The sequence below is a fragment of the Pseudonaja textilis genome, chromosome 12 (assembly GCF_049901715.1).
Source record: "Pseudonaja textilis isolate UNSWEBS1 chromosome 12, rPseTex1.2, whole genome shotgun sequence".
NCBI classification, from domain to species: domain Eukaryota; kingdom Metazoa; phylum Chordata; class Lepidosauria; order Squamata; family Elapidae; genus Pseudonaja; species Pseudonaja textilis.
In genome coordinates, this window is record NC_142001.1 from 17,482,722 (window position 1) to 17,506,954 (window position 24,233).

At 43.3% G+C, this 24,233-nt stretch overlaps 1 protein-coding gene across 2 annotated transcripts in view; it reads left to right on the top strand.

Moving 5' to 3' along the window:
- NRK (Nik related kinase) overlaps positions 1–24,233 on the top strand; it is a 90,121-nt gene that overhangs the window by 52,795 nt on the left and 13,093 nt on the right. Inside the window, exons 18-28 of one of the 2 annotated variants that reach the window (XM_087941147.1) lie at positions 436–551; positions 2,207–2,283; positions 4,423–4,547; positions 7,872–7,965; positions 11,108–11,269; positions 12,417–12,549; positions 14,302–14,460; positions 17,716–17,859; positions 18,449–18,583; positions 19,731–19,831; positions 20,594–20,743. In XM_087941147.1, the coding sequence (XP_087797273.1) occupies positions 436–551; positions 2,207–2,283; positions 4,423–4,547; positions 7,872–7,965; positions 11,108–11,269; positions 12,417–12,549; positions 14,302–14,460; positions 17,716–17,859; positions 18,449–18,583; positions 19,731–19,831; positions 20,594–20,743 (1,396 nt within the window). The remainder of the gene's footprint in view (positions 1–435; positions 552–2,206; positions 2,284–4,422; positions 4,548–7,871; positions 7,966–11,107; positions 11,270–12,416; positions 12,550–14,301; positions 14,461–17,715; positions 17,860–18,448; positions 18,584–19,730; positions 19,832–20,593; positions 20,744–24,233) is intronic. The other variant, XM_087941148.1, reaches the window with a different exon arrangement.

Genomic DNA, 24,233 nt, shown 5'->3' on the forward strand with positions numbered 1-24,233 from the left:
TATTGTGGTTTTAGACATGTTAGTCTGGAATTGGTTATCTCTTTGAAGTATATTGCAATATGGAATGAGTTTTTATAATGTTAGTGGATGAATGTAATCTCTTCTTTCTCCTTGCCCTTGTTTTCTTTCTCCTCCACCTTTATGTCCTCCTCCTCCTCTTCTTCTTCTCTTCCTCCTCTTCCTCCTCCTCTTCCCCTCCTCCTCCTCCTTCCCTCCTCCTCCTCCTCTTCTTCTCCTCTTCCTCCTCTTCCTCCTCCCCTCCTCCTCCTCCTCCTTCTCCTACCACTTTCTCTTTGTTTTTGTTCCTGTTCTCTTCCCTCCCCTCCTCTTCCCCACCTTCTTCCCTTGTTTTCATTTTTTTCCTCCTCTTCTTCCTCCTCCTCCTCCTCCTCCTCCTCCTCCTCCTCCTCTTCCCCTTGTCATTCCTCTTTACAGCTCACATCAGCCACTCCTGGGGGATCCGAAAGCGAAATCCAATAACAGCTACAAAGATTTCAATGGCAACAAGCCAAAGGACTTCAAGTCCCAGCAGAACAGCCAATTGATCTCAGGTAATTTTTTGAGTCACGCTGTAGACTATCTGGATGATCCAACCAGAATTTAAGGTTTCCCTTGCCCTAGGAAAGAGAATGCGGGAAAGAAAAGTTCTAGGAGAGAAAAGGTATTCTGTTACTTATGTTTGTTTGCTAACTGCTTTCCCCATGCTAGCCTCATCTTACCATGACTTTATATGTGCGTGGGTGAACATCTGCACTCTAGATGTTTTTATTAACTGCAGGGCATGCTCAAATCCAGAGAGATGCTGTTGGTGTTTGCAAAGAATTAACTGGTTGTGATTTTTTTCCTTCTCCTTCTTCAGCCTTGGCCTTTTATTTTACCCAGCAAGATATGTAAATTTGTCAGTCAGAAGAGCTGGAGGGTTGCCTTAAGACTATTTAGGAGAATATTTCCATATGTTTTACATATGGCATGTGGCAGAAATGCTCGGAGCTTGGATGGAAATGAGTCAGTGCGTGGAGGAGACAGAAGATTAGGCTGGTGGGATCTTGAGGTCTCCTGGGCTCTGAAGTCAACTGGTGACTTCAAATAATCCCTCCTCTCCACCTAACCCAGGTCAATCCTGTGTATATTTTTGTGTCTGAACCCCTTTGAGAGTCTGGGAAAAGCTACAGACTCTTTCTCAGAAAAACATACTTAAATGCACTGGTTAGAAGACCAAGCTACAGACTGTGTGACAGAGGAAAACAATGATACTCAAGCATAGTTATCAAAAGTCAAGCTATTCTTTAAAGCAGGCAGGACAAGACACAATGGATGGAAACTCATCAAGGAGAGAAGCAACTTAGAACTATGGAGAAATTTCCTGACAGTTAGAAGAATTAATCAGCAGAACTCCTTGCCTCCAGAAGTTGTGAGTGCTCCAACACTGGAAGTTTTCAAGAAGAGATTTGTCTGAAGTGGTGTAGGGTTTCCTGCCTAAGCAGAGGGTTGGACTAGAAGACCTCCAAGGGCCCTTCCAACTCTGTTATTCTATTCTAAAATATTTTCTAAAAACAATAAATATCTTCATCAGTTCACTGAGCCAAGGACAAAATAATGTCCTTTTTAGGGTATAATAATTTTAGAATGTGAGTTTCATTTTAGTTGATAAGTGTTTTTTTGGAGTGCAGAGGCCATAAACTTACTTTTTTTTGCTTAATGAAAAACTAAATTTCCGTTAGAGGTTAGTAAAAATATTTTTTTCCTCTATCCAAGTTCAGAGAACTTCTTAATCTGTTGATGGATCCCAGGTTAGGAACCATTGTTTTTAGCTTACCTTAGCTAAGTTAAATTTGCTCAGAGTACTCTCTTTTAAAACTTATCTGGTTTTCCACTCTAAAATGTCCTTGAAATAGCATAGAGGAGTTATAAAATAGCACATTGATATATATATATATACAAATCCATTTCATAAAACACAATAGCTTAGGATGAAAGAACCCACTGAAGTTTCTTTGTGTTCTTTACCAGTTAAAGTACAACAAATATGTGAGGCACAAAACGCATCTGTTTGGAAGTGAAGAGCAGTTGAATTGTATTGCTTTGGACAATTTGCTAGCAAGTGGTTGCCTGGGGCAATCTATAGACATCTTAAGATGCAGTGCTCTTATTTAAATGATTAAATAATGTGCATGCATCAGTAAATATTTCTCTTTACAACATCCAGAGTCCTCCAGAATAGACAACAGACATCTCCAGTCCTGTAAGAAACCTGAAAATACATCTCGTTCAGGCCAAATTTCAGTAAGTTTTTTTCTCCTTATACCTTCTAATTCTTCTACGGTTCCTGCTACATTATTGTTCTTTTCTGGTCTCAAGGTTAATTTTGGTACTCCTTTGCTTTTAGTTCCATTAAAGTTCTTTTCTTTTCTTTCTTTTTTATGGTTTCTACTCTAACCCCTGATGGATGTCTTTAAAAATATGTATCTTTAACGTGCTTCTAAATGCATCAAGAGGTGCTACCAAATCACTTCCCTACTGCTAATGAGGATGTCCACAAAGTCAACTAATGCAATCCTGGGTTGCATTAACAGGGGGATAAAATCAAGATCAAGTGGGGTATTAATACCATTCTATAAAGCCTTAGTAAGACCACAGCTAGAATAAAGCATTCAGTTTTGGTCACCACACTATAAAAAAGATGTCGAGACTTTAGAAAGAGTGCAGAGAAGAGCAACCAGGATGATTAGGGGACTGGAGGCTAAAACATACAATGAATGGTTACAGGAACTGGGCCTGGCTAGTCTAGGGAAGAGAAGGACCAGGGGAGACAGGGGAGCAGTCTTCCAATATTTGAGGGGCTGCCACAGAGAGGAAGGAGTCAAGCTATTTTCCAAGGCACCCGAAGGCCAGACAAGGAACAATGGATGGAAACTGAACAAGGAGAGATTCAACCTGGAAATAAGGAGAAACATTCTGACCGTGAGAACAATCAACCCATGGAACAGAAGTTGCATTCAGAAGTTATGTGAGCTTCATCCCTGAAGGCTTTCAAGAAGAGACTGGATTGCCATTTGTCAGAAATGGATAGGGTCTCCTTCCTGGGCAGGGGATTGGACTAGATGACCTACAAGGTCCCTTCCAACTCTGTTAATCTGTTACAACTGAAGTCAACCTGGGCTTGACTCACTCTTTATCCTTCGTCTCCATCTGTTAATTAATCAAATTAAGTGTCCACTCTGTTTACCTGTCTTTTTTCAAGACCCAGAGGAGTTTTGTTTTCATTGTGCTTTGCTTGGTATGATGTGTTGGCTGGTTCAATGTTTTGAATATTCAGAAGACAGGGTTTCGGTGTTGTGCCACACAGGACAAGTTAAGGCTTATTATGTTCCTTCCTCTTGTATTTGAGAGAAGAATGATGGAGAATCCATCACGTGAGAACATTCCACTTGGTTAAAACAAGTGTCTTGATGGGGATTAGCGTAGTGGCACTCTCAGACAAGATGTCGACCCTGAACATAAGGACTTCCTCTGAAGTCATGACGTTGGATCATCAAGTTGATTCTGAGCTGCTCTTCAGAGCTTCAGAAGGCTCTTCTGAATTTCTCTTCTGAATCTACCACCTGTACAGTATTCTGTTTAGGAGCTGTGGGTTTTCTTTCAAAAGAAAACACCAGTCCTTAAATACCTGACGGGAGACTTTCCTTTAAATACAAAGATTTGTCATTGGCATATCCTAAATCAGTCCATAGATTGATCTGGAGACCAGCAAGGAGCAAAGGGATGAACTCAAATCATGAGGAATGGTGAGGTGACTACAGATAATCTTTGACTTAGAAAAGTTTTATTAGTAACCGTTTGAGGTGATAATGGATCATAAAAATGGAGGGACAATGGGTCCATGTAATGACTGTGGTGTTTGCTTTATGGCCACTGCAAAAATGGATAAAATCAGGCCTGGTTACATGGTGACACACTTTACAATTCTCAAGGCTTACAACTCAAATTGTGGACTCAGAGTCATAAGTCAAGGATTACCTGTTCGCTTAAAAATGGGCCTTCCCAAATAAGGGTTCTGTTTGTTGTCAAATATTTATTGTATTTTTATTTACGGTAGCTTGCATTCCATTCTATTTGGGATTTTTTATCCTGAAGGCCAAGATGGAAATACTTGTAATAAATCACGATTAAAAGAGAGGCTAGGTGAATCAGAAAGACAGTAAAAGTAAAGACTTCTTTGAGGTTAGCTCAACTCCTAATCCTTTCATGGCCAGGCCAGACAACTTGTTCTTGCCAACATTGCAATATTTTATTTTATTTTTCTATAATATATAAATATTTGTAATAAAAGTATGTATTTAAAGGTGGCTTAGATCAGGGGTTGCTTTGTGTCAAGGCCTTATACAGGCTCAAGTTTACAAACCACATTCCTCTCATTCGTAGAGCCCAGCTTTGTGGAACAAGGAGAAAGTTGGCAGCCATCTGCTCCGGAAGTCTCTAGAATATTCCTCCTCCAGCGACGAAATCTGCAGCAGCGACGAGGATGAGGAGGGTGATGGACACATAAGGTTGGTTCTCCCAATCTTCAGCCTCCAGCCACAGATGACTAACTTCAAAGTTAATAGAATACAAGTAGCTTAGTTTGGGAGGTATATCTTAGTTATCCCGTGTCAGCAATGAAGCCATTTCTGAAGGACACGTAGTTTTGACTTCCCACCATGATTTTACTGGGATGTTAATAGAGCTTGGTATATTTGGGGAAGACAGACAGGCAAATGGGTGCTTACGGTGGCTTTGACTCGGTTCTTTTAATCGATTGATGGTCTGCTATGTTTAATCTTTTGTTCACCCTCCAGAGTTCCACAGGTAGAAGGGTGGCTACACCAATTGGACTGATAAATAAATGAAAATAGAATGGCGTTAGAGGAGTTTTTGACTTACAAACATTTGTTTGGAGCAACAATGGCAAGAGAAAAAAATAAAAAGTAACATGACCAGTTTTCACACTTATGACTGTTGCCTTATGATCAAAATTTGGACACTTGGCAGCTGACTCGTCTTTTTGGTGGTGGTAGTCTTCCAGGACCACACAATCTCCATTTTGTGACCTTCTAATAAGCTGAATCAATAGGAAAGCCAGATTCACTTAACAACCAGGTTACTAACTTATTACATGCGACGATTTGCTTAACCACTGAAGCAAGAAAGGTGTTCTAACCCAAACCTTGTTCCAAGGAAACAAACACCAAACGAAGGTAACAGCAAAACCTTTTAATGATTCTTTACGAATTCCGTTCCTTCCCGGTTAAAAGGCTGCTTTAAACTAATTGTCTCTGATAAGAACAAGGCTGCCAAAGTTGTGCAAGGCTGCCAAGAACACAAGATAAAGTTACTAAGAAATATTTCAAATACAAAGAGTTTCCAAACACCAACCAAGATGGTCTGAACATCCACAAGGCTTGAGTCCAAAACCTCTTCGCTTCCTGCAAAGAACTCTGGTTTCTCAGCTGGCTTTTATCTCTGGAGGGAGGGGCAGCCTTACTCCTGAGTCGCCCATGCTGCTGCAGCTGCTCTTTCCTTCCAGCAGCCCTGGGTGCATGTGCACTGGGCACAGGCTCCTCGGGCGCCTCTTCATCACTGCTGCCAGCCTCCATCACCTCCAAAGGCAGCACCCCACTCCCTGAGGGTCCTGGCCCCATCCCTGCATCACACGCAGGCCCCTCATCTGAGTCCTCGCTCTCCAAGACCTCAGCCATCTGCACCGGCAGCTGGCGAACCACAACATAAGGTCATAAAATGGGAGCAAAAGTCACTTAACAACTGTCTCCCTTAAGAACATAAATTGGGGACTCGATAGTCATCATAAGTTGAGGACTACCTGCATTACATTAATAAAAGATACGAAGAACAGCTGCAGGTTTTGGGTTTGGCTAGTCTAAAGAAGAGAAGAATTAGGGGTGGCATAATAATAGTATTCCAGTATTTGAGGGGCTGCCACAAAACAGACAGGGATCAAATTATTTTCCAAAGCACCTGAGGGCAGGACAAGAAACAATGGATGGAAACTAACCAAAGAGAGAAGCAGCCTAGAACTAAAGAGAAACGTCTTAACAGTGAGGACAATTAACCAGTGGAACAGCATGCCACCAGAAGTTGTAAGTGCTTTATCACTGGAGGTTTTTCAGAAGAGTCTAGAAAGTCCCTTTTCTACTTAAGCAGGGGGCTGGACTAGAAGACCTCCAAGGCCCCTTCCAGCTCATTCATTCCATTCTATTCTATTTCTTGACTCTGCTTTCTTGTTGGCCTCCACGACAGTTTTCATCTGTTTAAAAAAAAAAGGGGGGGACACGAATCCCTTAAAATTCCAGAGTGGAAATATCAGCAAAATGCCAGAAATGATGTTTTGCTGTGCATTTTTTTTTATTATTTCTGAATGCCTGCCTAATTTCCAAAAAAATAAAAATAAAAATCAAATAACTTCAGTTCGATTGGGATGATCAGGTGTCCCTTGTCCCCCCCATCATATCTCAGATTTGACACAGATTCCAGCTGGCGTCGGTCCAAGATGAGAGACGATGAACGTTACACCTTTTCATTCCCAGGCGGAGGGTCCTGTGTTCCGAGCGGCACGTATTTGGATGCGGCTTTCAACGCTTTGGGTTTCCTTACAATGAGCCCAGCTGTCGGTTCTGACCTTTCCCTTTTTGGAAATAGCTGCCTCCGCACAGAATGCCGATGAATGCGCTCTTTCAAAGGTGCTCGCGCCACCATTTGCAAGCTGCCCATCTGGGCATTACTCGGAGGAGTAATGTGATCCGCGTGATCAGAACGAGATAGGATAACAAAATGTGCCAGGTCTTTTTGAGGAGAAAAGCTTGAAGTGGGCAAGGGTGGGCTTCAAAAATTTTAGCAACAGGTTCTCCGCCCGGTGGCTGGGTGGGCGTGGCCATGGTGGGCGTGGCCTAGTCAGCCTCCTGCACCACAGCAAGGAGTGGGGGGTGTTTTTGTCCTCCCCGGACTCCGGAGGCTTTCTTTGAGCTTCCAGGAGGGTGAAAAAGGCCTTCCCGGGGCTACAGAGGCTCTCTAGAAGCTGGAAACGGGCCTATTTCTGGCCTTCCTGAACTTCTGGGAGGCTCATTTTTCACTCTCCCTGAGTCTCCGCCGTGCCCTGCACTTATCTGCATCCAAAACGGGCCACGTGGGGACTCCGGGGAGGGGAGGTGCGGGGAGGGGTGGTCAAGGCCACCCGGGAGTGGGATTTGAGGGTTCTCCGACCTGCACAGCAGAAGCTAGGGCCTCTCCCGAACCCATCCGAACCCCCAGCAGCCCACCCTTGGACGAGGGGAGACGAAAGGAGGGAAACACCATTTGCTTAAAAAAACTTCCAAATTTCTATCCTGGGGGAGAGCAGAAGTTAAATATGAAATATTATGCCTGTCCTGTACGGAGGGTTCTTGACGTACAATATAGTTGGTCGACTGGTTGTTCGGCGTTACAACGGCACCGGGGAAAAAAGGGACTTAGGATCACTTTTCATACGTAACGACCGTTGTAAGCATCCCCAGCTGTCTGCAAGGAATATCAGTCCTTCCATCCTCCACCATTCAGTCAGAGCTGAAGAAGTTTCTCGGAGCAGAAGCGAAAAGTCTTCAAAAGAAAAAAAGAAAAAGACAGCCCCAGCTGCCTCCTGAAAAAAAGTACTTTTGGGATATTAATGATTCTTGGATGCTGCTGTTTTTTCATGTTTTTATTTTGTGTGTGTGCGTATACAGGTGTGTGTGTGTGGTTTTCCTTTGGAGAAAAGGAAAAAAGAACCCTCTTTCTTGGAGGGTCTTTTAAAAATGCATTGATTTTCCTCTCCTTCTCCTGCGCTAATTGGAATTTGTTACTAGGCAACTGCTCGGCAACGGAGTGACCGGCTTCTCAAGGGCAGGAGTTGCTGACGGGATTGAGCTGAACTCTCCCTGCCTTGTAGCGGATCGCCAGGTAATTCTTCGCGAGGGTTGGGAGAGGAATCCAGCGGATGGGTCCCCCCAAATTAATAATAACAATAATAACAATAATAATAATAATAATAATAATAATAATAATAATAATAATAATAATAATAATAATAATAATGGAAAAGTCATGTTCCCTTCTGCCCAGTTGGCAACTTAGCCTCACTCCCTTTTTTTCAAGTGTCTGCTCACATTTTGGTTGTACAAATTGGCTTTCCTGATCTTTGAGAAGAATAGAATAGAATAGAATAGAATTAGAACAGAGAAGGAAGGAAGGAAAATAGAATAGAGTATAGTATAGCATAGTAGAGTAGAATAGAATAGAATAGAATAGAATAGAATAGAACCCTTTTCCCAGTGCCTTCAAACAGTCACTAAATGAATGTTGCCATTCGAGAACTATCTGTAGTTCCTTTTTAGAAAGCTATGGGAAGATACAGGAAGGAAACGATGGAAATGAAACAAGATAAATAAAGAGCAGTTTTTTCTCAAAAAAACAAAAAAAAAAAAAACAGGACAAGCACATCTATCCATATTTTCTTTAGATTCGGTTCCCTTGGGGTTCACACTTTGAACAAGCACACTAAATCTCCATGTTAGCCAGATCTGATCCTTTGGCTTACGGGAATTAGAATAATCAGATTAAAAGCAAGGGAATTATGAAAGGTTATGAAGTCAGCTTAAATGCTTGGGAGGACAAAGTTTCATTGAAACTTCTTTTAGACCATTCAAAACCTCCCCAATTTTTTAAAGGAAAAGAAACACCTGTGAATGTTGTTGCTAGATTTGATTTACGATCAAAACTAGGCCATTGGTAGGCCAGGTAATTGTTCAGCGAGTTGCGTTCTATTTTATGGACTTAAATAATCGAGAAGAGAGTCTTAGCAACTTAACGACTGCAGCGATTCGCTTAATCATCATCTTCTTTTAATGACCCCATAATCCCTTGCGGGTTGGAGTCTAGGCAGCCGAATGGAGCTGAGTGTTTCCTGGCCGGATGCCCTTCCTGTTGCCAACGTGGAGTTATATTCAGCAGATATAATCTCAACATGCCCAGAGAGAAAAATATCTGCTTCTACCTAGGGATTGAACTCACAGCCTCCTGATTGTGAGACAAGAACTCTACCTCTAGGCCACTGCACCACCAACGATTCACTTAACAAGTGGTCATATAATGGGGACAAAACTCACTTAAGAACTGTCTTGACTAGTGACATAGTCTCTGTGCTCAATTTTGGCTGTAAATTGAGGATTACCTGTGCATCCTTCTCTTCTCCATGTTTCCATATTTTCCCAGTGAGAAAATCTTGGCTTTTGAAAACTTTGTGTCACCTCTGGATTCATGCTGGCATCTGCCAAGCTTCCTCTCAGCCGGCAAAGTCCACGGCCGACAGTTTCCCTCTTCTATGCTAGCAACAAACCATCTTTTTTCCGGTTCTGGCTTCACATTTGCTTGGAGAGGAAGAGGCAGCATCCCATTATCTCCAGTTGCATCCCTCTTGGCTCTGCAACCTTTCAGGAATTGCCAAACTTTCAAATCCGAAGCTCTCATGGGATGATAAAGCTGAAAGGATTCAAATATTTTCCAAACCACAGTCGGGACTGCAGCCAGGTTGTTTGTGGGTTAAGACGCCAAGCCTGCTTCGATCCAAAACAGTTCCATTCTAATAAAACCCAACGTGCTTGCAGGCCAATGTATTCTTTACACATTCCAATAGAAATAAAAGCTGTACCAAATCCGCTTCTCCTGTCATTCAAGGCACCCCATCAATACAGTCTGAAGAAGGTTTATTTTTACTGCAAAAGAAATCCAGGATGGACATTTCTTTGATTTCATTCACAAAGGTTTTGGGGAGAATAAGTGGGCCCTAACTCTTGCTGCTTTCTCAAAATTTGACACGGAAGACTTCTCTTTAGACTTATAGAATCCTAGAGCTTACCCCAGCAAATTTGCCTTCTAAGTTGCTATTTTTCCTTTTTTTTATCCAACCATCAGCTGTTCTGCTGTGCCAGGAGATTTAGATTAGCTAGAAAGCAGGAAACCATTGGACTTTTGGCTTCTAGCTAATCTAAAAGCAGAGCTGAAGCTTCCTTAAAACTGAATCTTCTATTTTCCATGCCGACTCAGGTAGCAGATTGCAGATAGATAGATCTCTGAGTGAATCTGTGATTCAATTAGGCCACACCCACAGAACCGGTTGTTAAGAAATTTTAATCCTACCCCTGCCTCTGTGTGTTGGTGTGTGTGTGTGTGTGTGAGAGAGAGAGAGAGAGAGAGAGAGAAAGGTTAGATCAGATCTCTCTCTCTCTCTCTCTCCCACCAATATTAGCAAGCCTCCGTCAGTCAAAATTCATATTAGTAGTCCCCGGGATTTAAAATTATGAGTTTGATGGTCCCTGAGGTCCAAAAGATTGGCGACCCCTGTTCTAGTCCAAGCCCCCTGCTAAAGGCAGGAGACTGCATATCATCCTGGCCAAACGGTTGTCCAATCTTTTCTTGAACACCTCAGGTGATGGAGCACTGTTCCACTGATTAATTGTTCTCACTGTCAGGAAATTTCTTCTTGATTTAAAAAAGAAGAAGAAGAGGAAGAGGAAGAGGAAGAAAGTTCTTTTTCTTATGGCTCACTCCAAATTTTAAGGCAGGGCTTCCCAAACTTGGTAAATTACACCAAATTACGAAAAAAGTTTTGTGTGTGTGTGTGTGTGTGTGTGTGTGTGTGTAACAACACACAAATCCATCACCTAACTCGGGAGTCTCCAGCCTTGGCCACTTTAAGACTTGTGGACTTCAACTCCCAGAATTCCTCCTCCAGTCATGTTAGCTCAGGAACTCTGGGAGTTGAAGTCCACAAGTCTTAAAGTGGCCAAGGCTGGAGACCCCTGCTTTAAAGCCCATGTTGTCCAACAGCATCCCATTTTTGTCACCATATTGTTGTATTCCATTCCCCTGATCCACAGAGTGTTGACTTTCCTCCCGTAATCTGATCTCCATTAGCTTTGAGGTAGGGCAGAGATTTGGACAAGTTTCCCCATATAGGAAGGAAGGAAGGTGGAGAATGGAGGGGTGTAGAACCCTTCCCTAAGCCTGCTTGCAACTTAGTGGTTCAATTTGTTCTTTGGTGCAGGATAATGCTGCAGGAAAATATGGCTGTGACGCTCGTGAAGAACTCTGGAACATGAACAACCAAAATTACCTGCTGCCCGACCTCCTCCAACAGAGTCAGATTCCAGCAAACCAAATGAAAACTTCTGCTCAAGAACTTCCAAACAATCCTCCTGCTAACCAGGTTAAAGTTCTTAAACCAGTAACAAATGTTAAAAGGATTTAAAAAGGGGGAGGCGAACGATGAACTTCTGGTTCTGAGGACCACCATATCTGAGGACCACCATGTATGGGGAGAAGTAGAAGGGACACGAGCGTCCAATTGTCTAATAGTTGTACAGTTCTGCAAAAATGCAAATCAAGATGGGGCCCCAAGAAGTGATGCACCTGGGTCACCACTGATGAGAGAGTCCATCCGTGGGAAACTGAAGGAGCAGTAGTGGGAATTTTGAGTAGTTACTACCGGTTCTGTAAGCGTGGCTTGGTGGGCGTGGCAGGGGAAGGATACTGCAAGATCTCCAGTCAGAGGTGGGATTTCCAGGTTCTCCGGACAATTCAAAATTTCCCTTACTGGTTCTCCAGAACTGGTCAGAACCTGCTGAATCCCGCTTCTGTGAAGGAGCTATTTTGCTTTGGATATAGGCGGGAGGTTGATCAAATCTACTTCCTGCTCCTTCCCCTTAATCTGTTATCCACATCCACTTTTTGCAGAGGTGGTATTCAGCCGGTTCTGACCAGTTCTGGAGAACCACTAGCAGAAATTTTGAGTAATTGGGAGAACCGGCAAATCCCACCTCTGACTGGCCCCTCCCCCATCTCTTCTCCGCCTCCCATTGAGTCCCAACTGATTGGCTGGGTCTTATTTTGTTGCCCTGCACAGGAGAACAGAGCTGGAAAGCAGGTTAGCAGGGTGGGAAGGGAATGCCACACCAAGCAACGCCCACAGAACTGGTAGTAAAACAATTTGAATACCACCACTGACTTTTTGTATTTGAAGGTGAAGCAGAAAGCGTTGGGGTAAATCTCTTCTATCATGCTCCTAAGTAGAATATCAATTGTGATCTTCGCTCATTGTCATGTCCCTTTCTCACATCATCCCGTTGGGCTTTGAAGGACCTTAGCTGGATTGACTCCAGTCGCTGAACTCTTTCCGACCAGCATAAGCAGCAGCTCCATTTCGGGACTGCAGCCCAACATATCAAACACAAATTATGTGAGATCTCACATGGTGACTATTTGCTTCATCATATCCAGCCCATAAGCTGCAGCTCTTGAATCCTGGCAGTAAGCAATTGGAGGTATATCCTGAATTTATTTTTTATTTTTAAAAGCAGGCACTGAATGCTGACAGTACCCCTTCCAAAAACAGTTCTTCTTCTACATCATCTTTTACATCCTTCATTGATCCTAGACTTCTCCAAATCTCGCCTCACTCCAGTCCAACTGGACCAAACTGTGGTTCCCGTGAGTATAGATAAGGTCATCCTTGTCTCTTTTACTAAGTGGGTGGAACTATAATTTCCTGGCATCCAGGATGAGGTCAAAGCTCAGTGGTTAGAATGTAAGTCCCTGGAATCTGTAGAGTTGGTTGAACAGACCATCAATGTTAAACTCCATGTAGGATGGGCAAGACCAAGAAGCAAGAATTGCCCCAATATCAGTAGGGCCAGAGCTATTCTGGAGTAAATGAAGAACTTGAAAACTGTGATAAGAATTGTGGGGTTCTTGGTCGTTTTCTTGCAGACTTTTCATTACCCAACAAGGTAACATCATCCGTGCTAGAAGGGAGTGGGGTTTGCTTTCATATTCTGTGCTTCCCGATCCAGCTGTTTTTCTCCGGGGTAGTTCCTAAATTAGGGTATTGTTTTCTGTTTGATTGTTTGACTGGGATTAATCCCTGCTTACCTGGGTGTTGGCTGCTGGATAGTTCTGTTTTAAACAAGGAGCAAATCCCACTTGCGTCTAGCACTGATGATGTTACCTGGTAGGGTCATGAAACATGTGCAAGAAAACAACCAAACTCAGAAAACATTAAGGAACCCAGAGTACAACTTTGAGCTACCAATATTGTCTTTTGTCAGTGGTGGGACTCATCTCCAGGGGGGATGAGTCTGCCTACCAAGATGAGGTGGACCGGTTGCTTTCGTGGTGTGGAGACAATAACTTGGTCCTCAACACCAATAAGACCAAGGAGCTTATAGTGGACTGTAGAAGGAACAGATCAGAAATCCATCCCTTGTTTATCAAGGGAGACCGAGGGGAGCAAGTGGCCAGTTTTAAGTTTCTGGGGGTTACCCTAAAAGAGGACCTGATTTGGAGTACCCACATTGCAGCCCTGGTCAAAAGGGCCCAGCAGAAATTATACCACCTGATGCTTCTCAGAAAACAACAACTGAATGAGAAACTGCTGGTGACCTTCTACTGCTGCACCATAGAGAACATTTTAACATACTACACCTCTATATGGTTTGCCAGTTGCACAGGGGCAGATAGGAAAGCACTCCAGAGGGTTAATGTCATTGCCCAGAAGATCATTGGTTGCCCTCTCCCCTCTTTGGAAGAGCTTTATAGCTCCCGCTGCCTTAAGAAAGTTCAAAACATCCTCAAAGATCCATCTCATCCTGGGAACCCTTTTTTTGAACTATTACCATCTGGCAGACAGTACAGAATAATAAAAAGAAAGACAAATAGGCTGAAAAAGAGGTTCTATCCCAGGGCAGTAGCTCTTTTGAATTCTACTGTATAGTGCAGTGTTGGTGCAGTGTTGTGGGTTTTCGGTTCAATGTGTGGGGTGTGAAGGATGTGCGTTTGTGTTTATTTTCATGGTCAGGATGTACACTGGTGTTTGATTTCGTTGCACGAGGTGCAATGACAATAAAGTAAACTAAACTAATAAGAATGTCTGAGTTATAGGGAAATATTTAAGCAGAACCTCATTAAATTATTTGAAACGCTTCTTCCTGGATTTCTTGCCACCTGAACTCAGGTGTCATTTAGGAGATAGTTGCCAACAGCCTCATTTTCTATCTCTTGATTGCTGACATCTGTCTCTCTTCCATTCCTCTCCCTGCCAGTCCACCACATGTCATAACCATCATCGTAATTCGTAACCTTACCCCACTCTTATTAGAAAGTAGAATATTAGATGCCATGTACTTTTAGAGATGTTCAAACTCAACAGCTATGTTCATAAATCTTCTCTCTTTTTCCTTCCAGCGTCTAATGTGAAAATGGATCCTCCTAGCCGGCAAAATACAAGAAAAGGTTCTGTGGTCAATGTGAACCCTACAAATATCCGGCCACAGAGTGACAGCCCCGAAATCCGCAAATATAAAAAGAAGTTCAATTCCGAAATCTTGTGTGCTGCGCTGTGGGGTGAGTCACCTGGTTTGAAGCAGAGGCAGGTGTTTAGACAACAGGGCCAGGTTTTTTTGCCCTTTCAGACCATGTAGGACACAGACTTTTGAATGTAGAGTTCAAATGTTGCCTCATGTCTGCTCAACCTGGTTTGGTTTGGCCTTAGTACATTGAGGTATCCATGGTTTGATCGTGGACAGATCCAGGCATTGTGTTCTACTCAACAAACTATGGCTAAGCCATGGCTTAGTATAATATCTGGATACAGTCTTGGTGATAGGGTGGTAGGAGAGGTGGAACCAAGGAACCATTCTGGAGCACTAAGAGCAGGCGGGGAAAACTAAGAAAACGATTCACTTATTTATGTCTTTATTATATCTTTCTTGAACTTCAACAAGATGTTGCTCTATAGAGTCCTGGCTTCTTTTTCCTCGTGTAAAACTAAGAAAGGAAAGGTTTTGTGCACCCATTGTAAGCAAGAACCTTGTTCTGACCCAGTTCTTCAAACGTGACAAACCCTCTGACGTGAACTTAAAGATTCCTTCAAGTTTCTCTCTTGGCACAGGCTAACAAGTCCGGCCAGAAGATGAATAGTTGTGTGCCAGACCTATTCATCTCTGCCCCCTGCCTTTTATCCCCAGAGGTAGGGTAGGGCTTCGCTAGCAGCGATGGCTCTTCCGTCCCAAGGACCGGCCCATAGATTTCCACTGCTCTCCTCTCCTCTGCCTTCTGTGCATCCTCGCGTCAGGCACTGGACCCAGCTGTTCCTCCTCTTCCTCATCAGCCACCTCCAGACCTGGGGCTGTTGACTCTCCCTCTGAGAGCTGACAGACAGCCCAAGCTCCACCTCTGTCTGTTTCTCTCTCTCTGCCAGCTCCATTTCCTCTTCTTCCTCGGAGCTCCCAGGTTGCCTTGATGCTAACCCTGACTCCCACACCTCCTCCTCTGATTCAGCTGCTGGAGGGACCGGCGGCCGACAGGCCACAACAAACCTGGTCCTCTCTCCATCTGTGGAGGCATTGAGAGTGGTGAAGGAGGTCCGGCATCTCCTCTCAAGGTGTCCATTTAGATACATCTACTTCCCTCCATTTTGGAATGGACTGAGAGCATCAGGTGATGGCCACCATGGGTTCCTACCAGGGCTGGGCTGCTGGGGGTTTGGAAGAGCCCCTGGGCTAAGATTCTGTGCAGTTCGGAGAACCCCTAAATCCCACTCCTGGTTGGCCCTGCCCCACCCACACGGCCCGGAAGTTTAGCAAGCCGGAAATTGGTCTGTTTCAAGTTTCCAGAGAGCCTCCGGAGCTGGGGGAGGGCAAAAAGCTCCCCCTCCCCCAGGCTGTGGTGCAGGAGGCCAACTAGGCCACGCCTACCCTGGCCACACCCACCCAGCAACCGGGCAGAGAACCCTTTGCTAAAAAATTTGAAGCTCACCCCTGGTTCCTACCTCAACGTTCAATATACCAAAAGCAAGACTCCACTCTCAGTTGTTTCAACATTACATTCTTGTGGTTCTGCACCGGCTTTCATTTTTCATCTTTCTGACATCAAGCGACAGGCTTCACGAAGCCGGCACAATATTTTGCTCCTGCCTTTCTGCTTTGACTTAAGTCTTAAATGAGGAACAAAATAAACGAATGAAAATGCCAGGAAAAAAATTATCTCAGGAAATGTAAATTTACAGTTTACAGCTCTCTGGGTTTCATTTGATGTATGTTTGGAAGAGGCCAAGTTTTTAAATTAGGAACAGAACAGCACAGCAAAGCTGGTTAATGATGTGTGTGCTGAGGTGAAGAACGCCGTCTTCTTATCAGCCTCTTGCTTGGAGCTTCTTTTGCTTCCCTCACCCTGACCCACGATACACAATTCTTCCATTTTGTTTTCATTCCTTACCTCACAACTTGCCTTATCAAACCTATCAACAGGGCCCAACCTAATGGAAGCCTCATCTTCTTCAGATGTCTGTTTGAATCAGTGGAACTGCTGGCCTCCAGAAGTTGTGAATGCTCTTAACACTAGATTAAATTTATATTTACTGACAAAAACAGTAGAGGGAGATAGTATAGATCTATTTCAAGCTATTTAGCTCTCATCAGCTAGCCATACCCTTTCGGGGATTTGAACCTGGGCTGCTTACATATTGTTATTATTTGCAAAGTCGTGTCCGACCCATTGTGACCCCATGGACAATGTTCCTCCAGCCCTTCCTGTTCTCTACCATCTCCCAGAGTCCATTTAAGCTCACGCCGACTGTTTCAGGGACTCCATCCAGCCCCCTCCTTCTCTGCCATCCCCTTCTTCTTTTTCTCTCAATCTTTCCCAGCATTCGACTCTTCTCCAGGGAGTCCTTCCTTCTCATGAGGTGGTCAAAGCCTTTGCCTTTTATCTTCAGGATCTGGCCTTCTAAAGAGCAGTCAGGGTTGATCTCCTCTGAGATTGATGGTCCTCCAGTCCAAGGGATTCGCAGGAATCTTCTCCAGCCCCAGAGTTCAAAGGCCTCCATTCTTTGGCGCTCAGCCTTCCTTACGGTCCAACTTTCACAGCCATACATTGCAACTGGGAAAACCACAGCCTCGACTCTACACACTTTGGTTGGCAGGGGGATGCCTCTGCTTTTGAGTGTGCTGTCTAGATTTGCCATAGCTTTCCTCTCCAGGAGCAAGCGTCCTTTAATTTCTTGGCTGCAGTCCCCATCTGCGATGACCTTGGAGCCCAGGAAAATATAATCTGTCATTACCTCCATTTCTTCCCCCTCTATTTGCCAGGAATTGAGAGGGCCGGATGCCATGACCTTAGTTTTCTCAGTGTTGAGTTTCAAGCCAACTTTTTCACTCTCCTTCTTCACCTGTATCAAGAGGCTCTTTCGTTCCTCTTCACTTTCTGCCATGAGAATGACGTCATCTGCATATCTGAGATTGTTGATATTTCTCCTAGCGATCTTAATTCCAATTTTTGATTCATCTAGCCCTGCCTTTATGTATTACCCTCTAAGCCACGGGCTCACCTAGCTTTGTTGGTTATACCAGGGTAGAGATTAAGTGTTTTTTTAAAAAAATCAGGGCAACCTGGTCTGAACCAAATATGGGACGGAGCGTACAACACTGGATGTTTTTAAGAAGAGATTGGATAACCATTTGTCTAAAATGGTACAGGACAGTGGTGACTGTTCTTGGATTGTTTCCAGGCTATTTGTTTTAACCCAAACCATAGTTGAAAGACCCAGCCATTCCAAAGATACGCTTGTCATTCCATGCTATGTTCTTCGCACTTCAACAGGGGTCAATTTACTTGTTGGATCCGAAAACGGATTGTGGCTTCTGGACCGGAGTGGACAAGGTCGAGTTTATTCCTTGATCAGTCGGAGACGCTTTCAACAGATGGACGTGTTGGAAGGATTGAACGTGCTAATTACCATCTCAGGTTTGTTTGCGGTCCAAAAGCTTCTGACCGACCATTCAACACCAAGCAATGAGAGAGGGGGACGATTAGGCCATAAAACTGGATTATAAAATGTTGCCACCTCTTGCCAAACCTTTATGAAGAAGATCAGGGATCTGAAGACTAAACCATATAATGAATGGTTAAGGGAAGGAGGCAGTGGTGGGATTCAATTTTTTTTACTACTGGTTCTGTGGGCATGGCTTGGTGGGCGTGGCAGGGGATGGATACTGCAAAATCCCCCTTCCCTCCCCACCCCACTAACCTGCTTTCCAGCTCCATTCTCCTGTGCAGGGCAACCAGAGAAGACCCAGCCAATCAGCTGGGACTCGGGAGGTGAAGAATAGATGGGGGCGGGGCCAATCAGAGGTGGTATTTGCCGGTTCTCCAAACTACTCAAAATTTCCACTACCGGTTCTCCAGAACTGGTCAGAACCAACTGAATCTGCTTCCAACTCTATAATTTTATGATCCAGCTTAGTACAACCATGACAGTGATGGAATTGTCTGCAGAAGTCAATTTTAATATGCTCCTCTTTTTTTTTTTTTTTTTTGCTTCTGTTCCACGCAGGCAAAAAGAATAAGCTACGGGTATATTATCTGTCTTGGCTACGAAACAAGATTCTGCGGAACGATCCCGATGTGGAGAAGCGACAAGGCTGGGTCTCGGTGGGCGATCTAGAAGGCTGTGTACACTACAAAGTTGGTGAGGGTGGTACTTTCCCTGGAAGGGCACTGAACACAATTAAAATAAGGGTCAGGCAAAACGAGGGTCATTCTTTCTTTATATATCTATATATCTATATCTATCTATCCATTCATCCATATCTATATATATATCTATCTATCTATCTATCTATCTATCTATCTATCTATCTATCTTTCCATCCATCCATCTATTTATACATCTACCTATCTATCTTTTCTATCTATCAATCTCTATCTATCTATCTATCTATCTATCTATCTATCTATCTATCTATCTATCCGTCCATCTATCCATCCATATCTATCTTTCTCTATTTATCTATCTCTATCAATCAATCTATCTATCCATCCATCCATTTATCCATCCATTCATCCATCCATCTATTCATCTATCCATATCTATCTATTTATCTATCTATTATTCACGACAAGGTTAAAATACAAAATACAAACCCCCCCGTCAAAAAAAAGAATCCATAAGAAGACAAAAAAAGAAAATGAAAATGTTTGATAAATAAATATATAAATAAATAAAATAGTTAAATATATAAATAAAACATGGACACATGAGATGTGGCAAAAAAAAAAAAATTATACACAGAAGCAATTTCACGACAGAAATATATGACAGAAACCAATCTGTATATTTATTGGCACAATCTAGATTTGGAGGTTAATGCAACCCTTGTTTGTTCAACACAGGATCCCGGAATATATCTTGCAACTATATACAGTGTGCTGAGACAAGTTATTTGCACACAATCTGTAGCATGAGAAGGGGGCTATTGAGATAATATCTTACCAAGATTTATATTATCGTTGATGCTCTGTTTTTAACATAAGTCTTTACATAATGATTCTGCTGGGGCTTGATTACTTTCAGTTCGTTTTAGCTTTGAATTATTCCCAAATGAATATGCAAATGAGGAACTGTAGTAGATCTAAGAGCTAGAATCCTGGGATAAACCAAGGTCTTTGCGTGACCCTCAACTTTCTCCGGCATCGTAGATCAACTCCCGTTGCATTCACACTAGATCAAAATCCTGTTACATTCGGCTACACACCCTGGCTGTTTAAACAGTGATTTAGAATGCTCTCTCAATCTTTATGCTTAGCCAATTAAAAAAGAAATGATTGCTTTCTAGTGAAATACGAGAGGATCAAGTTTCTGGTGATTGCCGTGAAGAATTCGGTCGAAGTCTACGCTTGGGCTCCCAAGCCATATCACAAATTTATGGCTTTTAAGGTAAATGGCAGAACTTAAATTGATCCAATTAGTTCCTTTTTGTGGACGGTCCCGGGAATATTTGGCTTGTAATGAAGGCTAAGGAATGGAAGCAAAAGGATTTTCAACCAATTGCATTTCATTGGATTTGTAGCTGGGGTGGAGCAGAGGTGGTATTCAGCAGGTTCTGACCAGTTCTGAAGAACCGGTGGCGGAAATTTTGAGTAGTTCAGAGAACCGGCAAATATCACCTCTGACTGGCCCCGCCCCCATCTATCCTCTGCCTCCTGAGTCCAGTTGATCAGCTACATCTTCTTTGGTTGCCCTGCACAGGAGAACGGAGCTGGAAAGTAGGTTAGTGGGATGTGGTAGAAATGCGGATTTTGCAGTAACTTCCCCCCGAGGACTGGAGGAAGGGAATGGGGATTTTACAATATCTTTCCCCTCCCACGCCCACAGAACCAGTAGTAAAAAAATGTGAATCCCACCACTGGGGTGGAGGGAAGTTGTGATAGGGAAGTGCCGTAAATCTGTTTTATATCTATGCTTAGGTTTATCCAAACTCTGAAATGGTTTGCTTTTCATGTCGGAGAAGAGCAGGCAATGCTTTGGGAGGCGGGGTTAAATGTGTCATCAGCTTAGAATCCTTACATTGCCACAAATGTTCCACATCTAGCTTCCCTTGAATTCTGTTGATCCTCCTTTGGCACAAATTTAATGCTGACCATTAATTGACGAGATTCTGGTGTGTAAACTTGAAAAAAAATCTCTCTTCCTCTACAGTCTTTCACCTCGCTTTCTCAAAAACCACTCTTGGTTAATTTGACTGTGGAGAACGGGCAGCGGCTGAAAGTTACTTATGGGTCAGCCGTAGGATTTCATGCCATTGACGTGGACTCTGGCTCGGTGTATGACCTATATTTGCCGACACATGTAAGTATCTCCTTTTGAGACATTTTTAAAGATCACGAGATCTGCGTGAACTTCCCAGACTATGGAGTTTAGATATAGACTCTACTAGAGGGTGGTGTAGCACTTCATCTGTTAACTATCCAGCTTGATTGATGATGATCCACAGTGGCGCAGTGGTGAGAGTGCAGTACTGCAGGCTACTTCTGCTGACTGCTGGCTGACTGTAATTTGGTAGTTCAAATCTCATGGGGATCCAGGTTGACTCAGACTTCTGAGGTGGGTAAAACAAGGACCCAAATTGTTGAGGGCAAGAGGCTGACTATGTAAACCACTTAGAGAGGGCTGTAAAGCACTGTCAAGTGGTATATAAATCTAAGTGCTATTGCTATTACGTAGGACAATTTTCCCCGCTCATGTCCCCTCACAATGTGTGGACTTCAATTCCCAGAATTCTCCAAGGATCTTGGCCTTTGCTGGGACATCAACACACCTGAAAGGTGTCAGGTTGAGAATGGTTGATTTCGAATGTTTCTCCTGACATCTTTGGAAACAGAAACATTGCGCTCGTTTGTAAGTCCAAGGACTGCCTCTATTCCTGCATGGTTCCAGGTTCATTTCAAATCCTTCCCATAAACCCATGCAAAATAAGTCGGTTTTAGGACAGGATGCAAAGATAAACGAGGTCATCGGATGTCCCAAATAAAAAGTAAACCAGCCCAATGAAAAGGGATAATGTTTTTAAAGAAAAGATTGGCTTCGACAGCAAACTCCCCGTTCAATTATCTGCGCGAGGAGCAATCTTCCCCCATCGGTTGCCCTCAATAGGGGGTCTCCCTGAGGAGACCTTCTGGCTCCAATTTTGGTTGGCTTGTCACCGTTAAGATGGAATACACTAAAAATACACATTCCCTCAAGAGGGTAGAAATTGAAGAACGATTACTGTCCTCCTCCTCCTCCTCCTCTTCTTCTTCCTGCTGAGCTGTAGCTGTCAGGATTGGAGACGTGAATAATTCTCTTCTGAAATTCTCCATTTGGAGCCGGCATCTTTGAAAGCCAACACACTGAACACGTTGACTCTGAATTCATCTCTCTCTCTCCTTCTTTTTTTTTTTTTTTTTGCCTTTATGCTTTCGGCTTCTCTGCTTCAATTGCTCATGCCGCTCAATCCGAGGCAGCATATTAAAATAGCTTTCCGGCTCTGGATCCCTATTTTGGTGTTGCGGATAGTTGCGGCAGTGATCCCAGACTACATGAGTGGGCAAGTACGTCTAGCAAGTAGAGTTTTCTTGTGCTCGTCCTTGTTTGGCCAGATTTGCTTGGCAGCTAGAAGCGTTTCGACAAAGTGTATCCCCGTTTGGTTTGCTGGCCACAGTGCCTCAGATAGAAAGTCCCTACAGAGAGTGGTGAGGATAGCGGAGAAGATTATAGGAAACTTGCACCCCGTTATTCAGGATATTGTTTATAAGCACTATGTGCTTAGAGCTCGAAGCATTGTTAGAGACCCCACACACCCACTTCACAGTCTGTATCTGTTGCTCCCCTCTGGGTGGAAGTTTCGAAGTATTTCCAGCAGGACTACCTGATTCTGTAAAATGTACATGTATACATCTGAACTAGACTGTGGTGTTTCTCTGTGTCCTATAATATATGTGGGTATGTGCAAAAATGGTCATGTATTGGTAGTGTATATTGGAGGTGGAGGCTCTTTGAGAGCTGAATGCAATGAAATTTCATTTTAATGTATGTCGATTAGTGTACATTCAAAGGGACAATAAAATTATTCTAAGTCTTAAGAATTGCACGAAGGCTTTAATAGGCCTGGGTGCTTTGCAGTCCTGGGTTTCTTCATTTGTGTTTTTTTAAAAAAACACCAATAGTAGCCATTCTTTCCAACTTAATTAGATTTTTGAGGCGCTCGTGTCTCTTGTATTGTACAGGTGGGATTGTCTGTAGAATTAATTTTGCCTTCTGGTTTTTTTATTAAAAAAAAATTCTTTATGGATGCTGCTGAAAATCCTTTCTCTCTCTCTCTCTTTCTCTGCTCACTTTATGGATGCTGCTGAAAATCCTTTCTCTCTCTCTCTCTCTTGAGAAGCTGGCTAGGATTTGAGAAGTTATATATTCTAAATTGCTTAAAGCTCTCTGAAAATTTTATAGCGGGAACTGAAAGATTGCTCTGCATCTGGGTGGAAGGTGTGCCAAAGAAGGTTTTGTTTTGGTGTTTTTAAGCACAACTTGTTTCTCCTGAGTGCGTTTTTATCTGTGGGTTTTAACATGTCTTATATATAAGCCTCTAAATGACTTTCAAGCAATATGTGTATTTATTTAGACAGCTGGAACCTAGCTGGAACTCAACCAGAGAAATCACTGGGATTTAGGCTATATTAAATAGGGATTTTTCTCTGCATCAAATCAGATCAGAGGGCGATGTGAGGTTAGGAGAAAAGAATTGACGTTATCCTGATTTAAGTTCCAGCTCTCCTCAAAGAAGCTCCTTGCTGTCGGTGAAAGGAGAAGGATCATGTCCCCACAAGGAATCCCTCACTTGATTAGGCTTTCTTTAAGGGAACCTGTGGGGAGCAGGTTTAACCCCAATCTATAGTGCCTTCTTCTTCCCATATGTTGATTTGAAAGATGAAATGAGGGGAAACCAGGGGTGGGATTCACATTTTTTAACAACTGGTTCTGTGGCTTGGTTGGTGAGCGTGGCTTAGTTGTCATGTGACTGGATGGACGTGGGTTGGTGGTCATGTGACTGGCTGGGCGTGGCCAACTCAACATCACTCACATTGAGGCACGCATCTCCTCACCTGGCCTCTCATGACTGTGGGGATGCTGCAACAGTCGTAAGTGTGAAAAGGGGTCATAAGTCACTTTTTTCAATGCCATTGTAACTTTGAATGGTCACTCCACACAAGCAATGTACCAACAAAGGAGAAAAAAAAGCCTCCAGAGAAGTTCCAGAGACAGGGACTCTAGTCCTGCTGAGAATGTAATAAGGGTTAACGGAGAGGCAGTTTCTGTAAGCAACACCAGAATGTTTCCTTCCTGCCTTCCTTACAGGATTAGCCCAGTAATTTCTTCTAACAACTGGTTCTCCAAACTGCTTAGAATGTTAACAACCAGTTCTAGCGAATAGGTGCAAACTGGTAGAATCCCACCCCTGAGGGAAACCCACCTGTAGACTCCTCTTAGCATCTGATTTGACAATCTCCCATAGTTTTATTTTATTTATTTGTCAAACATGTAGAAGATAACAAGCATAAGCATGAACATAAACAAGAATAAAGGAAGTAAATACAGATAAATGAAGACAGAGACAGTAGGCATGCTGGTGTGCTTATGCACACCCCCTTTAAGTGCATAATGTCAGTAAACAAATCTGCATTTTGTTTTTCACCCACGTCCCTTCTCTTGGATGAAAGCAGATTGGGTTTTGCCATCTCTTTCGATGCAGAAGATCACTCTGGTGGACCTCTCATGGGTGATGTCCTTCTGTCCTTCTAGCGAT